Source organism: Oreochromis aureus, linkage group 11 (assembly GCF_013358895.1).
Source record: "Oreochromis aureus strain Israel breed Guangdong linkage group 11, ZZ_aureus, whole genome shotgun sequence".
NCBI classification, from domain to species: domain Eukaryota; kingdom Metazoa; phylum Chordata; class Actinopteri; order Cichliformes; family Cichlidae; genus Oreochromis; species Oreochromis aureus.
Window position 1 is genome coordinate 16,609,705 of NC_052952.1, and position 11,097 is coordinate 16,620,801.

The 11,097-nt window shown below is 38.8% G+C and overlaps 1 protein-coding gene across 3 annotated transcripts; it reads left to right on the forward strand.

Annotated features, from left to right (window-relative positions):
- Positions 1-601: 601 nt before the first annotated feature.
- LOC116330675 (myelin-associated glycoprotein-like) lies at positions 602-10,301 on the forward strand. Of its 3 annotated transcripts, none has more exons than XM_039619424.1 (9): positions 602-741; positions 1,704-1,770; positions 1,853-2,260; positions 2,350-2,643; positions 2,808-2,907; positions 3,015-3,050; positions 3,145-3,177; positions 3,524-3,538; positions 9,757-10,301. In XM_039619424.1, the coding sequence occupies exons 2-8, from the start codon at positions 1,725-1,727 to the stop codon at positions 3,534-3,536; spliced, it is 930 nt and encodes a 309-aa protein (XP_039475358.1). In that variant the 5' UTR covers positions 602-741; positions 1,704-1,724; the 3' UTR covers positions 3,537-3,538; positions 9,757-10,301. The 3 variants fall into 3 exon arrangements, with proteins under 3 accessions (XP_039475358.1, XP_039475357.1, XP_039475359.1); XM_039619423.1 differs by lacking the exon at positions 9,757-10,301 and adding an exon at positions 4,690-5,037; XM_039619425.1 differs by lacking the exons at positions 3,145-3,177; positions 9,757-10,301 and adding an exon at positions 4,690-5,037.
- Positions 10,302-11,097: the final 796 nt, after the last annotated feature.

Below are 11,097 nucleotides of genomic sequence, written 5' to 3' on the forward strand. Positions count from 1 at the left end.
TAAGAGTTTAGAAAAAGTATCTGAAGTATGGGTAGGCGCTTGTTAGCGATTGAAAAAAAACTGTAAGCTAACATGCAGGTCTTTAGACTCTGGAAGGAAGGCACAGTAGTCACACAGGTACACGAAGCACATGTCACTGTACACACAAAGACCCTGGCCAGCCACTGGATTTGAAACTAGTGTGGTAGTATTGTAGGGTAACAGTGCACACCAATAACTGTCCCACCCATTATTATTTATTAATTTAGAGTTTAGTAAAACCTAGATAAGGTAAATATAAAATAAAATCCATGTGTTACATATTAAATGTTTTGTACAATATGTTGGTATCCTTATTAATTTCTGGTAACACTTCTCAGAAATGAGCCTTTGCTCCATGGCACACTGATCTATTCTCCACAGATGTTTTGGTGTTTTACAAATAAGCAATATTTTGAAAGAAATATATTAAGATATCACTATCATACTTGTTGTTAGTTCAACTGGGAAGAAAAAAGGGTAAAGATTATTGTAGTGAGATAAAGGAAGTGTTCATGGAGAACTGAAACTAACTGACATGCGACAAAGAAAAGCACATTTTATTTTAAAAAAACAACTAGAAGGTTGTGCTTCTGTCTGCAGTCAGAGATAAATGAGTGGTCCCTTTGAGGGAGATTTGAAAGTGAAACTCTGAAAGACTCAGACACATTGCAAAAGTGTTTTGTATCCTTATATAAATCAGCCAGACAGGAGCAAAATCAGGTAAGATATTTATATGATTATTTGATTATTAGATAACAAGTCTTGAAAAATAGTTCTCTGAAGGTCTTTCAAAGTTTTTCTTTGGACATTGGCTAATTGGGCATTGAAAGAGAAAGGAACAAAAGAAAGCATTCAGTGTCCTTCATGAAGCCTTGGGAATTATTGCTTAAGACTTCTTAGAGAAATAACAAGAAAGCGTGCATAAAATAAAATAAAGGTATTCAAACCAAATATCAACTTTAAGTTTGTTAGAATTGTAAAAACGTATTTTTGCTTTATGTGCTGTATTTCCATGTGTTGGTAAATGTTTTAATAAAAATCTGCACTTATTTCTCATTTTCCTAGCAAAATATAGGGGGTCATATGATTGTTGGGTTTTTCTCTGTATCTACTGTACAATATAAAGCGCCTTGAGGCGACTGCTGTTGTGATTTGGCGCTATATAAATAAAATTGAATTGAATTGAATTGAATTGAAGTGAATTGAACTGAAATGAATTGAATATAGAGAAATGAACGGTGGCTCAAGACTGTTGTGCAATACTGTAGCTTATGTAACTTACTAAGAATTTCACAGTAATGAATAATGTCAAAGCATGCATAGCCCCTCTGGGATGCTGGCAGATTTGAAGCTCTGACCTGGTCATGTCTATTAAAGTTTTTTTTTTTTATATTTTATAGTCACTGAAGGTTTTAAGAACCCCTGATACCTTCTTACAGTTTGATGTCAAATGGCAAAGACTTTAAATATACAAAGATAAGGAACTACTGAGGGTAGTGAGCGATTGGCTGCATACAAGTAAAAATAAAACAGGCAAAATATAAATGACAGAGGCAAGGCAGTGACAAAATACAGAGAGTATATATAGTAATACATATGAAAATCATAATTATTTGATTTTCATATGAATATAGTTGCATTACTTTTGACAGCTAATTTGTTCAGTTTATTTATTTTTTCAGTGAATTACACAAAGAAGAAGCATGGACAAAGAGACAAAGTTTATGATAACTTATCTGCTTTTTGCAGGTAATGAGCCAGCTTTTTATTTACAATTGTTTTATAAGTGCTCTATACCTTTATAAATGACATTCCCTTAATTCTCTTTCAGCCATCTGTAGCTCCGTGTCCAGTGATGAATGGAAGGCCACTGTTGTAAAAAGCATTGACGCTCTGGTTACATCCTGTGTTGTGGTACCGTGTTCATTCTCCCATACTGGAGGAAACAAGCCCAGGTCCAGACTCAGAGCAATGTGGCATGATAAAGGCAAAACACCAGATACTAAAGGAAACAACATCTATCATGAGGATTATACACTGATTAAGGACAACTTTAAGGGCCGAACAAAGATGTTGGGAGAGCTGGGCCAGAACAACTGCACCTTAGAAATAACTCCTGTTAGAGATCACGACAATGGCCCTTTCTGTTTCAGAGTTGAACTAGTGCGAGGAGAAGGCAATGAACCCACCAAGGACATGTTCTCCTTTGTTGAAGACTGCGTCGAGTTGAACATGATCTGTATGTCACCAACTTTCCATGACTTCAAACATCTATACCAGTTTTCATCACTTTGCCTCTTACTTTATGTCTGCCTTTTTCATTTTCAGCTAAGCCTCCAAAGCCTACATTGATCCAACCAAAGACAGCCACTCAAGGAGAGCCCTACACTGTCACCTGTTCAGTCATCCACACCTGCCCAAATCACGTTCCTAAACTCACATGGAATCTGGATATTACAAACATCATTGTGCATCATAAAGATATTAAACAAGGAAACTGGGAGACACAGTCCATCCTGACATTTATTCCTGAGGAGAAGGATGATAACAGAGAGATAACCTGCACTGCTGAATTTAATGGAGGGCTGAAATCACCTGAAACTTTCACACTCCATGTAAAACGTGAGATCCTTTCAGTAGTTTACTTCCAATATATTTTTTAACCCTTAACTTTGATTAAGAAAATGTTAATATCACTATTAAAAGTATGTTTAGATGAATGTTGTCTGTATTCTAAAGAAACAACAAAAAAAAACCCAAACAAATACCAACTCTGTCTCTTCCAGGTATTGAGAACTATAATCACATCATCATTCCTGCTGTAGTGGGGATTGGTACAGCTCTGCTCTTTGGCATCTTCTGCATTTTCATGGCAAAAAAATACAAGTGAGTCATTTTATAGAGAATCAAGCTTTCTGTTAACAAGGAGACATTTTTCCTCTCATCAGTTCTACAGTACGCTCTTTAATGTACGTTTTTTTGTTCTGTTTAAGGAACCGTATTGCAGAGCTTCAAAATCAAGAAGGAACGTAAGTAGAAAAATATTTTGGATCAGATGCAGTTGGTTTCTGAGCCTGTCATCATATATGATAACAATATAATGATTGTTTTTATTTATCACAGCATGTGGAACAGGCTTTCCAGATTATCTCGCAGGTGAGAAAAAAAACATGTTTCTTTTCTTTTGTTTTTACAGTTTGGAGCATTAAGTACGCATGCATGTTTTTTTTAATGCAAAGTCTTTGGAATTGTACATCCACATGTCTTCAAGATTACATTTCTAATTAAATTAAATCATTCTAAGCCATTCTGATTAAAGGCCATAGGGATTTTAAGTTTTTGATTCTCCACTTACTTCACCTCTACCTTTCCGTGCACAAATGCCTCAGTGGTCTCACAGTCATTTTAAGCAACAGGGCAGATGTATTTTTGTTGGTGGTTTTGATATTAAATTTAAAATTATATCTTATTTTCTGTTCTTGTTTTTCTGTGGTTTCATCAGGGGAAGACGCTGAAGGTGAGATATGAAAAATGAATGCTTTTTTAAGACACATTTATTATGTTATTGCTTAATTACTTATGTTATTACTCTGAATTTCATTTCTCTTGAAGTTAAAGCTCTTTTCAGCATTATTTACAGTCGTCTAAGGAGCTTGGAAAGAAAAGCGTCTGGACTTCTTTAAGTTGCTTGAAGACGTTTCACCTCTCACCGCTTCAGTTCTAGGGTCAAATGGTGGAGAGTCCCAGATTTAAACCCCGTGGGAGTTTCCCCCCGAAGACGGACACAAGGACCCCCTGATGATCCTCTGCCAAATCACATGAGCCAAGGCGTGAAAACGGGTGTGGGTCACAATCAGGCAGGGTTTTGGGTGAGCTCACTGTGAAACCTAGATCCACCCTACATGTGATTTCCTGAGGTCAGATGGCCCAGAGTGTGAGTGGGCGTTAAAGCGTCTGGGAAGGGATCTCAAAACTCTCAAAAAGTCATTGTGAAACTTAGCCCCACCCATCATGTGATTTCCTGAGGTCAGATGTCCCGAAACCCTGGCTGATTGTGACCCACACCCGTTTTCACGCATTGGCTCATGTGATTAGGTAGGGGGGACACTCCCACTGGGTTTAAATCTGGGACTCTCCACCATTTGACCCTAGAACTGAAGAAGCTTCTTGGATGAGAGGTGAAACATCTTCAAGCAACTTAAAGAAGTCTAGACGCTTTTCTTTCCAAGCTCCTTAGACTACGATGACCTGGATGACTGAGAACCTTCACAGACATTATTTACAGTCCTGATTTTATCATATTTTTTAAAATTATAAAAATTAAATACAAGTAAAAGAGTCTGATGAAAAGAGTCGAATTAGGTTTGCAGGAGTCCTCTTCGCAGTGGTTGATTTCACTTCCCCCTCATTTTACAAAGTCTTAGAAACTGATGTAGAGTTAGAGACAGTCTACATCTTCTTCTCTACATTTTCTTCTTAGTTGTTTTTCACTTTTTGAAAGTTCCTTGTGTCTCATGCTTTGTTTTTCCTCACATCTTTGAAGGCTCCGACTGGATCAAAGGACAGAAACAGAATAGTCCTGTTCCCGTCTGTTTCTGTGTCTTGTTCCTTTGCTTGAATTTAAAATCGTACAAATATACTTCAAACCTGTATTTTCTTATTTTTCAGGCAATGAAATGAAATCAAGAAGGGGACCAAATTCAAATGGTTACATTCTTCTTTCCATTTGCATATCAGCTTCAGGAAAACATGTTAGAAAAATGTTTAAAAAAACACAAAAATGTAATATAAAAAAGCTTTTTCTTCAACAGATAGCTTCTACCCTTTTTTATTAACTAGTATGATCCTTTCTCTTTGTATTCATGCTTGAAAGGATGCGCTATCATGTGATAGATGATTTATGCCAGAAATGTTAACTGAGCATGTAGCAATGTAAGCCCACCACTTCCTGTTTTCTAAACAGATGTATCAATACTGTAAGCCTATTTTTGAAGAATAAATCTTCATTTGTCTTGAGACTGAATTCATTGCTTGAACGATAAAGACCTTCAGTATTCAGTAAAATTTTAATTTAATTTACTCTCCCGGATCACTCAAAGTACTTTATACAACATGACTTGCACACCCATTCACACCCATTCGCGCAAGCACCTTCTTCTAAGTGCTTTCTGTCTAGCATTCACGCACATTCATACTCCATTTCATTAATGAATATAATTAAGGGGAAAATTATGGAAAATGTTGGGAAACAAAGACACTCTAAAGTTAAAGATGGATTTTAATTCTAATTGTAGAGCTATTTAAAGCTTTTAAAGAGAATCAAAATGTGATCTGTCATATTTTAAGGTGAACAGTAATAACTAATTTTAATGTGGAGATTTTGATCAGCACAGGAGATTGAAAAGAAGATACTCAATTGTGAAGAGGGAAGGGTTACTGAAAACAGGCCCTGTGATGCCACTACAGCACAAGACAGAGACAATTGTTTGTCTCACTATAAGTCTGTTAGTGTCAACTTGTGTGGAGGAAGTGAGATTACTATAAAAATCTGATGTATTTAAAGATTGTCTGTAGTCTTAACAGAGTCGTGAGTAATGGAAAACTAACTACTTGAAACATAAACCTTAAACTGTTTAGACTGTAGTTACTTCATTATTGGTTGATCGGTGTTACCTGTATACAGACCCTCCTCTGCAGAATGCTCGTGATAAAACCTGCTCATGCTTTATATTCTGAGTGATGGCATTACTTGAGTTTTGTTAAAACTTTTCTAAAAAATTGATAATCATGGTAGTTTATAAACACTTATAATGTTTATAAAAATTTGTATTTACTTTGATGAAAAGTTGATTCTGTTCATCTGAATGCAGCGTTTTCAGTTGGAGAAACATTTCATCACTCATCCAAGTAGGGATGGGTATCGTTTAGGTTTTATCTGATACTGGTGCCAAATCGGTACTTTTGAAACGGTGCCGGTGCTTAAAGCGGTGCTCGAACCGGTGCTTAAAGAATGGAGAACACAAACTTCGTCCAAAACCTCTCATGTTTTTATTTTTAGCAGTCTCTTTTTTTTCTGCAAAATGATAAGAACCGTAACAACATATAAACATCATCTGTGCAAAGATTTATGTTTTTAAAGTGAAACAGTGAAAAATTACAGCGCTGTCAATACATGAATATCCAGACGTTGTACAAAAATGTCCAATTCTTGCACACAATTGGACACTATGCCAATTGATTTTTTTAGGTATTTAAGAGCAGTCATTAATTAATTTTATTAACATGCCTAAAAATGCTTTTTTTTTTAAATGCGTTTTTGAAGAATTAACCATACATTTACATGGTAATGGGCCTTTTCTGCCATGGAGGGCTTCATTGGCCTCTGGCCGTTTCTTTTGGTCAATTTGCATGATTGACACCTCTTTTTAATTGTTTGAGCCAATAGAGTCACAGTAACGATGCCACGTTCACGTTACGTCAACCAGTCAGACATTGTAATGCCAAAACCCACGTGGGCCCAAATTTACTGCATGTGACGTCTGTCCAGTCACGTGTCTATAGGTGGGTCTAAAATGGAGGTTGTTGACGGAAAACGACTCTGATGCCGCTAGGTAGGCGTGGTAACTGCTGATAATCACATGGCTACCGGCTACCGGCGAAAATAACGGAGGAAATCTGGACGGGAAGCCAATTTCTGTCTTAGCGCATTTGCGCCGTTGTGTGTTTTTGTGGTCTTCTTTTGCGGCTCATTCAGTGAATTTTGGTCAGAGTGTGGTGAAACTTGGTGTTTGGAATTGGTGATAGCTCTGGAAGATAACCAGCCTATCTTTAGCCGGTTACATGAAGTCTGGAGAATTTTTGGTTCGCCTTGTTTGTTTAGCGGACTTGTGCGCATTTACATAACTGCTCGTTTAATCATGGCTTATTTTCGTTGAGTTTGGTGGTTGTAGAAATGGTTTATATGACATTTTAGCTGAGATTCAGAGGTTTCTGTGGATACACACATGTCTGGACTTATATTTCTCACCCGTGTTATAACCAATTAAACGTGATCTCCTCCTTTTTGCTCGCGGTACCGGGGGCGTGGGGCTTAAAGCACTTGTTGCAGGCTGCTGAGTTTGCATCTTTTGCTGTGATGTACAGCCAGACTTTTGACCGCTTCGCCTTGGGCATTTTTAATCTGTAGCTCTGCTCGAAAAGAACGTACGTACCTGGGCCCGCCTACTATCCTTGTAAAGGTAAAATGATTGGCTAGAATCCAACGTGTATGACATCTCAAGAAAAGAAAAAAGCACCTAAATAAAGCACCGAAATGTGCGCTGCTTTTCGGTCTGGTTACTACCGTTTATGTCAGATGGCACCGGAAACCGGTACCCATCCCTACATCCAAGTGACTTCTTCAGTCTCAGCTGGCTACAGGTTTCCCCAACCTTATAAACGGTACATTTGCATAATGACTGAAACTAGGGATCAGTTCCTTGATCATTACTAGGCAAATTGTCATGTCCATTGATCAATGACCATTAAGGTGCCCTGAAGGTGTAAATAGACTGTGGAGTCCTGGCCTGACAAGTAAGAGTTTCTGTGTTGTGCCATCCACTTATCCAGAAGCTGTTTGGTGTGTATAAATCATGGCAATCCTCCTTGCACTTAACAGCACACACTACATTACTCTGTTTGTGTCAGGGGACCAGATCCTTGGGGTGGACCAATTTATGTTTTGGGGATTGAAAGGCACAGAGAACAGGTCTTTAGAGAAAATGCATCTCAGCTCTTCCGATACTCCTGACACATACAGGATCACTAAGAGTTTTGGCTAAGGCAGCAGTTATCCTTCTTCTCTCCTGGATCACCTGGAGCTTTCTTTAGGTGCCTTTCCAGCTTTGACAAAAGTCCAGGTGGGATAACCGCATATGATGGTTTTCTGCTTCCCCAGCCGCTGTATCTGTGGAGATGGTTTTCAGTCTGTGTTGTAGCATCCTGATAACACCCAGCTTGTAGTTTACTGGATGATGAGAGCTAAAATCTTAAATACCTTCATTGGTTTACAGTACACATTCTCCATTGCTGATGGAAATCTCACAGAAAGCTAGAAGAAGGCTAGCCTGGCATTTTTCATATCCTCCCAGGTGAACTCGATGTGTTTGTCCACCGAGTTAATGTGATCAGTGAATTGTGATACAGTGGTAGCTTAAATTACGAGTGTCCCAACTATCGACTTTGTCAAGATATGACCAATCTCCCAGACATTTTTTTTTGCTTTGAGAGCTAAAATTTAGGTTGCGAGCCAGCTTTGGCTAACCCATCACTAGCTGGGGCAGCGAACGCCACAGTGAATGCAATAATTAGCTGGAGCTAATAAGTAGGGTTTTTGCTCCAGTCTGTTTCTGGAGCAAAACCCAGAAACAGACTTTCTATAGTTTAAGGTGTTTATTTCCAGAAACAGTGGTTACACAGGACATAGCTGCAATGAGAGGATTTTGTCCAGAGACACAGGGAGATCACTGTCAGTTACTGGAATGTGTTTGCAGGAGACTGAGAGCCTACTTACTTGAGGGTGGTAGCAAGGAAACACTGGAGGGAGCCACTGAGTTAGTCTCTGTAAGAAAAGTGAGCAACTGAAGGGTGGACAGATAGATGTGTTGAATAAGTCTTTAAAGGAGAATATCCGGAGAAGGGAAGCCAGCTAGTAGGCAACAGGCAAGACCAATGGATGCACAGGAACAGCACAGGGGATTGCAAATGTATGCACTGGGATAATATGAGAAGACGTTAGCGCTACAAAAGAACCTGATAACCACACTGGAGTAGAGAAAATGAGATAACAGGCCCACAGAGGAGGACAGCTCCGAGGTGGACGAGGGACAGGTCTCAGGACGGTCCATCGGCAGTGGAGCTGGCCATCCTGGAGTCCCTGAAGAGGACTGTTAGCGATAACAGGAGTCTCAAACTGCAGTCCTCGAGGGCCGGTGTTCTGAGACTTTTCCATGTGTCCTTGTTGCAACAGACCTGAATACAATTAGTAGGTCATTAGCAAGTGTATAGAACTTGACTGCATGCTGAAGTGGCAACCCCTAACCTACTCAAGTAAATTTAAGTAAATGTAGGTGTTTAGAAAAATGTACTTCTGAAAGTACTTTTATTGCACCATGTTCATTCACTCATGAGCTGCTTTAACATGAATCAGCAGTAGTCCTTTATTCATACCCATGCTAATATATACTAAACTATCTGCTTATACACTGAAAACATGGCTGTGGTATGCTGTCAGTAAATGCCGTCGGTGTTTACTGATAGCAAACTGTGATATGGAGATGACTGATTATAATATTTCTGTGATACTCAAAAGGTCTCATCAAGTCCTGATTTAATTCGATTTATGCTGTTATCAGTGTTTGCAATGATAGCATGGCTGTGGTGTCATATCAATGTATGCTCTCGGTGTTTGCTGATATCAAACTGTGGAATGAGGACCACTGTTGATAATCTTTGTAGTGATACTCAGAAGGTCTATCTTATAAAGTCCTTTTTTTTTTCTTTTTTTTTAGACCTGGTTTAATTCTGGTATAGAACCAGTTGAATATTTGTATATAATCCCTGCAGCTGTCAGACTCTATAACAGGGGTCACCAGCCTTTTTTAAAACTGAGAGCTAGATAAAATTGTGAACAGTTTGGTTCATCTTTAGTTATATGATAATAACAATTCTATCTTGATATGCTATGTCTTATCACAGGTTAATTTTCAAAAAAGGCCTGGGTCGTGTAGCAGCCAACAACTCCTCCAGAGAGGCTGTCCTGGTGAAGAAGTTCATGGCCCACTTCTCGGCGGAGGGAGCAGCGTCTTGGCAGCCAAAAGAATAGCCCATTTGAAGTCCCAGCAACTTCCCCACAATGGCTCTGAGCCACCCACAAACCTCTAAAGAGCGTTCCTGCCTTTTTAAAAATTTTCTTAATAAATGGAGCTTGCCTCCAAAAGAAAATAACCTCTCTTTATTCTCTTAAATAATTGGTCTTCACTATGTTCCTATATATTAGTATATTTTGTCATTAGTATAATATGAAATGCTTTGTTTTATTCTTTGCTTCGAGCCCTGTGTACAGGAGCTGCATGCTAAAAGATCTTTTGTTAAAAGGGTTGGCGTAATAAGCATATGCTTCAGCCAATACCTTTTCATTAGCCTTGTCTCGTGCTTTCTTGCTTTGTGGTAATCTTTATTCTGTATTCACTGAGATATTTGAATCAAATCAAATCAAATGAAATAAATTCTACATATGTCAAGTTGTGTGCCAATATTTGCTGTGTAGTGGAACTGAGACATTAGTCATTACAAAAATTATTTCAAATAATATTAAAATTCTCAAACAGAATAACATTAAACATAAATATATAAAATATAACTATTTACAGAGAGACAGGAATAAAAAGGACCCAGCTTAAAGTGGAAGAGCCTCAGGGAGAAGGAGGAGAAAAATAAGAACATTGTTTCTGCCCTGGAGAGCCTGCTGCCTCATCAGAAAACTACTGATTTCTAGGGTCCAATGTTTCCAAAGTTAACACAGCTGTGCTGTTTTCAAAAACTAATTTATAAATTTGAAATTTCACTAATTCTCTCGTCTGAGGCGGCATGCTCTCCAGAGCAGGAACAAGGCTGAGGAGGAGATGCTCCGTTGGAGACTGGCGTGGCCTCTTCAGGGACTCCAGGATGGCCAGCTCCACCGCCGATGGACCGTCCTGGGACCCGTCCCTCGTCCACCTCGGAGCTGTCCTCCTCTGTGGGCCTGTAAAACACAGCACAAAACAACACAAAGAAATGAGAAGGCTGCAACTAAATTTTCATTTTCAACACTGAAAAAAAACCAGGATATAATCAGATTGGTTGTAGATATTTAGTAAAGGTAATCGCAAGGGAATTCAAGCGAGTAAAAAGCTATCAGTGCTTGCTGTACATCTGTTGCTACAATTACATACCTGTGGGTGCAGCAGCAGGAGCTGAGGGACCAGGGACTGGGGAGCCAGAAGAAGCAACAGGGGATGGCTCTGCTGCAGAATCAGTTGGCTCTGTCAAGACAATATT

Bases quoted from the DNA above. Each gene is read 5' to 3' on its own strand.
- LOC116330675 (XM_039619424.1), top strand. From the start codon at position 1,725: ATGGACAAAGAGACAAAGTTTATGATAACTTATCTGCTTTTTGCAG. The intron at 2,908-3,014 runs GTGAGTCATTTT...GTTCTGTTTAAG, and splicing joins TTCATGGCAAAAAAATACAA to GAACCGTATTGCAGAGCTTC. The intron at 3,051-3,144 runs GTAAGTAGAAAA...TATTTATCACAG, and splicing joins CTTCAAAATCAAGAAGGAAC to CATGTGGAACAGGCTTTCCA.